Source organism: Mytilus californianus, unplaced genomic scaffold (assembly GCF_021869535.1).
Source record: "Mytilus californianus isolate M0D057914Y unplaced genomic scaffold, xbMytCali1.0.p SCAF_1, whole genome shotgun sequence".
Lineage (NCBI taxonomy): Eukaryota > Metazoa > Mollusca > Bivalvia > Mytilida > Mytilidae > Mytilus > Mytilus californianus.
The window spans coordinates 120,186,061-120,192,060 of NW_026262581.1; the positions used below are offsets into that span (position 1 = coordinate 120,186,061).

General features: G+C 35.2%; 1 protein-coding gene across 5 annotated transcripts in view; it reads left to right on the top strand.

The window, feature by feature from the left end:
* The window catches only part of LOC127732460 (uncharacterized), a 34,470-nt gene extending 31,469 nt beyond the window's left edge, over window positions 1-3,001 (top strand). For all 5 annotated transcript variants that reach the window (XM_052241502.1, XM_052241509.1, XM_052241517.1 and 2 more), the window contains 2 exons: window positions 197-321; window positions 649-3,001. In XM_052241502.1, coding sequence (XP_052097462.1) covers window positions 197-321; window positions 649-1,705 — 1,182 coding nt within the window. In that variant the 3' untranslated portion in view covers window positions 1,706-3,001. The remainder of the gene's footprint in view (window positions 1-196; window positions 322-648) is intronic.
* Window positions 3,002-6,000: the final 2,999 nt, after the last annotated feature.

The following is a 6,000-nucleotide window of genomic DNA, read 5'->3' on the forward strand; positions in this document are numbered from 1 at the left end:
CTTGCGAATATGTTGTAATGAACATAACACAATTACAAAGTTTGTAGTCAATGTAATACTCGACCTATTGGACCTACAAGTCACATATTTGACAATAGCAGTAAGCTTATACACTCTCACGTACTACCTGTCACTTGATATTTCTCAAAGTATTAATCACAATTTTCATCTACGACAATCTGTTTATGCTTTTCAGATGTTCGTGGCTGCCAGAGAAAAGATAGGCGATATGTTTAAAACATTTTTACAACTGATTCAGTCATTTGAGGTCCTAAATATGAACGATGCCATGAAATGGATATTTGAAACTGCAGATCGATGGTAACATTATATTTACACATTGTCAGTTACATTTGTATTAATTAATCTTTCATTATGTTGTACAAAATCATGGATCGTATTTTAGTTTTTCCGTTTTTTTTTTTGTCATCGAATAAGTGGACAAAGAAGTTGCTCTTACACTCTTCAAGCTTCATCCCTCTTCATTCTCTGTTTCGTAAACCAACTCTTTCTATATATAACTGAAATATGTTTTTTTATAAACATTAGCATTGTAGCTGAAAACGAGAAAGCTGTTGTAGAATAGAATTCATTTTGTTGTGCAATATATTCCCATAAATTGAACCTGAAGCTTTTTACTTTTGATAGGATATCAAGTACAGAGAAGGACAAAAATCCAGTTCCTTGGAGACAGGAAATTATCAATTATCTGCACAAGTCTAGTAGTCAGGATGATCTCGATAAAGAGGGTGACTACAGTCAGGAGAAGGAACAGGGTGAAAATAGTACAGCTAATAGGCAGAGTACAACTGCCGAAAACGATGCCACTGAAACGAAACACGATGATGGCGACAGCGAACCAAAAAACAACGACGAAAATGACGAAGACGAGGACAGAAATTTTGTTTCATTTCTAAAATCCCAAAGTCTGAAAGGAAACGATGAAAATAGACAAAAAATTGAACAAAGAGAAGAAAGTGAAGAATTTCAAACCAAAGAAAAAGAAGTAGAGGAAACTGCTTCAGTTCACGATGTAAGCGGAAGTGCCGTTTCTATATCTAGATCACAAAAAGATAACACGGGAGAGGGAAGTAGAGTCTCCTTGCAAACCCCAAAAATAAATGATATAAACCGAAGTTGTGGCTCTCTACAGACGTCAGAGAAAAGTCCCAGTAAATGTACTAGTCAAAGTAGTCTTGGAAATCAGGATAAAACAGATCGGAAGTCGATTGAAAGTGAAATAACGAAAGAAAAACAGGAAAATGAAACGGAAGAATTCCCCGTACATGAATTACAATCAAAAGGTGAAGTGAACGGAGATGATAAGAGTGATACCGTATCTAATTCCAAAACCGATATACCGAAAATAATCCATCCAGAAGAGAAGTATGCGGCCGAACTTTCCCATAAAATTGTCGATGAAGCTTTGGAATCTGCAGTGCACATGCAACCCGATTCAGAAACACAGAACACAAATGACATTCAGCAACTCACAGAAATTCTAAAGACAACTTTGAACCCTACAACGACTTCCGAAGACCCTTCCCTGTCCAGCAGTCACGAACATATATCTGATTCCGATGATCAAAATATCAAAATATCAAATCAGGGTCTTATCCATGATTCCTCAGAACATTCCAACAAAGCCAAGAAGATTGGAAAAGAAAATATGGAGGATGAATCCAGTGATAGTTCTGCTGATTAGTAATTTTGGTGCTCAATGATTTGTGTCTTCATGATATTTTATTAGATCTAAATGATATTTTAAACAGGCATTTATCGCATATAATATTCTCGTGATTATATTTAATTTGCTTTATAGCTTGTGGTCATTACTTATATGTAATGGACACTGTGATTTGACGATGATGCATATTTTTATAATTACGGTTCTAGTCCTAGGATTTCTTTATATGTATACATCAGAAAACCATAATGTTCAATTGTTTAATAGGCTTTATACTATCCTACTATTCCTCGTCGACTTAGTATAAACATAAGGAGATGTGGTATGATTGCCAATGAGACAACTATTCATCAGAGTTCAGATGACATGAATGTATTTGTTTTCCTTCCAATCAGTCAAATAAAATAACAACAAGGCTCATTCACAGTCGACGCTGACGCAAATAACTGTTGACAAAATGAAAAGAATAAATATGAAACCGAAAAATGCGTGTCAAATATAATATAAAATAACAAAAAATAAATAACAAAATGGAAAAGGAAAAGTAGTGTCGATTTTCATACTTTTTGTTCCTTCAAAATGCCTATATCTATTATGGTTCAAGTTAGAATTAGTAGGAGCAGTTTTGACTGTCAAATAGATGATAGAGGGGTTTTCTAAGAAATAAGTAATGTGAGACATGCATAAAATTTGCTTACATCCACTTTATTTGAACTTTGGTGGATAGTTGTCTCATTGGCAATCATACCTCATCTCCTTATGTTTATATAAGAAATACTTATTAACATCATTCAAACAGCTTAGCATCAGATGCTTATAAATATCATGTAATCGTGTTGAGTTTGATTGAGCGAAGGTTTTGCAATAACATTAAATGTTAACTATCTAAAAAAAACATTTGTACTGACACAGTTAGTATTGCACTACCGAAAAGAAAAACTAATAACTCCTTATTGTTTTTGATCATATGTAAGCTAGTCCTACCAATAATATGATGCCAAAATATTTGTAACAGTTACTTTGGATGGTTTACACTCAGATTTATCGAATGTAAAAGTATGAGTTGAGAATTAACACAAACTGGCTCGTATAACCTTACAAACAGTTGTATGTATAAGCATAAAAAAGAAAGTATGCAATGTTCTTTTAAACATTAACTCCATTATGTTTTTGCGTTTAAGGTAATTGATCAAAGTTACGTTTTTAGTATTTTGGGATGTATTTGATTCTCCCGTAGAGCATGACTCTCATTATGACAATGCGATTCTCTAATAAAAATCATGCTGTCCGGTAACACAGACAACAATAGAACAATGTTTGGTTCTTTCTGCAGTAATCGTTATCTTTATGTGCAACACTCGACCTTTCTGTGAGCATAGAGAGGCTTATTTTCAATTGTGATAGGCAGATTTTTAGGGTGCATAGTTTATTTTTAGTTGTGTTTGTTCAGTAAATGGAGTTACTGAAAATAGTTACATATAATAATTACAAATTCCAATACTACTGAAAAAAAATTATGAAAGGTTAACTAAAAGAGAGGCGAAAGATACCAAAGATGCATTCAAACTCATAAGTCAAAAATAAACTGACAACGCCATGGCTAAAAAGAAAAAGACCAACAGACAAACAATAGTACACAAAACACAACATAGAAAACTAAAGACTGAGCAACACGAACCCCACCTAAAACAGGGGGTGATATCGGGTGCTCCGGAAGGGTAAGCAGATCCTGCTCCACATGTTGCACCCGTAGCTCATGCTGTCCGGTTACAAAGACAACAATAGAACAATATTACAAACCAGGTAATAAGTCTAATTCGGTAGGTCACATTCGGGGAAAGGGGGATTGGATTGCAGTTACGACAATTGGAACATCCGCTATCATCTGTGAAACGGATATTACATTACGATCAACCAACTCGTGATGGCGTCCGTAAAACTTACGAAGGGATGACTTCAACTTCACCACTTGGAACTCTTGGTTTAATAGCTTCCTTGTGAGCAGCAACCCCTCTATCAAGGACATCATGATAAGAAATGCAAGCCCTGGAATATCGTATCAACTGGGAGATGTATATACTCCGTATGCAGGCGCTGCTGGAATGTTGCTACATGGTTCAACAATTGGGAAGCTGAAATCATCCCTTTTGTCGTAAAGTTTTGTTTTCAACCGGCCCTCATTGTCAATTTCTAGATGTAAGTCAAGATATGAGACTAAACTGTATCTGTTGTATCCTTTATCTCAAGTTCGATGGGATAGATGCGTTCAACATAGTCACCAAATATTGAGTTATTTAGTGAGAAAACATCGTCTTTCTAGCGGAAAGTAAAGTTAAAGGATACTGCTAGCTTCTTTTCTTTCTTCCTAAGAAGTTCCTGTATGAAGTCAGCCTCATATGAATAAAGGAACAAATCGACAAGAAGAGGAGCACAGTTGGTTACCATAGGAATGCCGATTGTAAGATTAAAAACACGTCCTCCAAACGTAACAAATATGTTGTCAATCAAGAAATCAAGCATCTTGATAATGTCAGTTTCAGAGAATTTTTTGTTTGAATCGGAGTACGATTTATCCCTCCCTAAAACAAGATACCATTCTTTTTTATGAAACAAAGCAGGACCAACTTTTTCAATTTGTCTTTAAGTTTGGAATGGGGAATACTTGTGTAAAGTGTAGAAAAGTCAAATGTTTTAATGCTTTTGCAAGATGAAAGAGACTTAGATTTTATGTACTCTAAAAGATCTTTGGAATTTTTTAGCATCCACATCTGATTCACGCCACCTCTAGAATATGTAGCCCGGCTAAATATGCAAATAAATGAAAATTGAAAAATATTTTTTGCTGTATAATGAAATAACACTTCGTACTTCCGACGCACTTTTCTGGATGCACCTGGAACGTTCAAAAGCAAAAATTTGAAAGCCATGATCGCATAAATACATATAAACGTAAGGACCTATACGATCTAAAGTAACATAAAACTTATAGACGAATTCTTCTAAGGTCAACTTTTCTTGAATAACTTTTTAATAAACCAACTGATACAAAAAAAAATAAGTTTTAAAACTTTCAGTTCCGACGCACTGACTGTTGGACTGGTGATGCCCTCGAAGACTAACAGTCCACCAACAGAGGTATTGATCCAGTGCTAGTAAAGGAAAATAACATTTTATAAATTTCGCGCGTCCTAATCGCTTTTCTGGAATTGCCTTCATCAGGAACGCTCATACCCAAACATTTGAAAGCCAGGAATGGCTAAATTCATCGCAACGTTACCGGGTATGAGCTATATGACCTACAGGGACATTTAATGGATATCAAATTCGTCTTAGGTCATCTTTTCCCGATGAAGTTGGTACCTTAATTTCTTGGTAATTATTTCATTTACCAACGGGGACTTTTAGGAAAAAAATATGTCATAAATCATTTCAGTACCGATGCACTGACTATTGGACCGATGATATCCTAGTTATCTAAAAGTTTAAAGTTGTATTCTGCAATAGATGTAAAATGGCATGTAGAGTCAATTATAAAATTGTTACATGAAAAGGTTTTTGCACTAATTCAACGTATTTAGGATGATTACACTTGTACGAAATTGAACCGATCTTTTTTTGAATCGATCTTAAAAAGACCAGTTCGCGTTTACATTTGCACAAGAAAGATCGATCGAGATCGACCTTATTTAATCTAGTGCGTTTACACTGCAACATAAAAAGAACCGGTCTGACCTGATTACTTTACATTTCGTTAACAAATAATCGTAAAAATAGAATAGTATGATAACGTGTGCATCTCGCACGGGCACTGCAAAATCATGGAGAAAATAGTTGGATCATTGGAATTTCGTTTGCAGTTATTAATTATCTTTTTGGTTCGCACGTCACAAGTCATTAAACAAAGAAATGTGAGAAGACTATCAATTAAAAAATGAAAGGTCAATGCGTTTGAAGATGAGGATTTGCAGCAAAGAAATATAATTCAGAAGAATGATCAAACAAGAATGTGTCCATAGTACACGGATGCCCCACTCGCACTATCATTTTCTATGTTCAGTGGACCGTGAAATCGGGGTCAAAACTCTAATTTGGCATTAAAATTAGAAAGATCATATCATAGGAAACATGTGCACTAAGTTTCAAGTTGATTGGACTTCAACTTCATCAAAAACTACCTTGACCAAAAACTTTAACCTGAAGCGGGACAGACGGACGGACGGATGGACGAACGGACGCACAGACCGAAAAACATAATGCCCCTAGGTGGGGCATAAAAACGGCGGAATCTATATTTACTGTTCTTATCCATACCA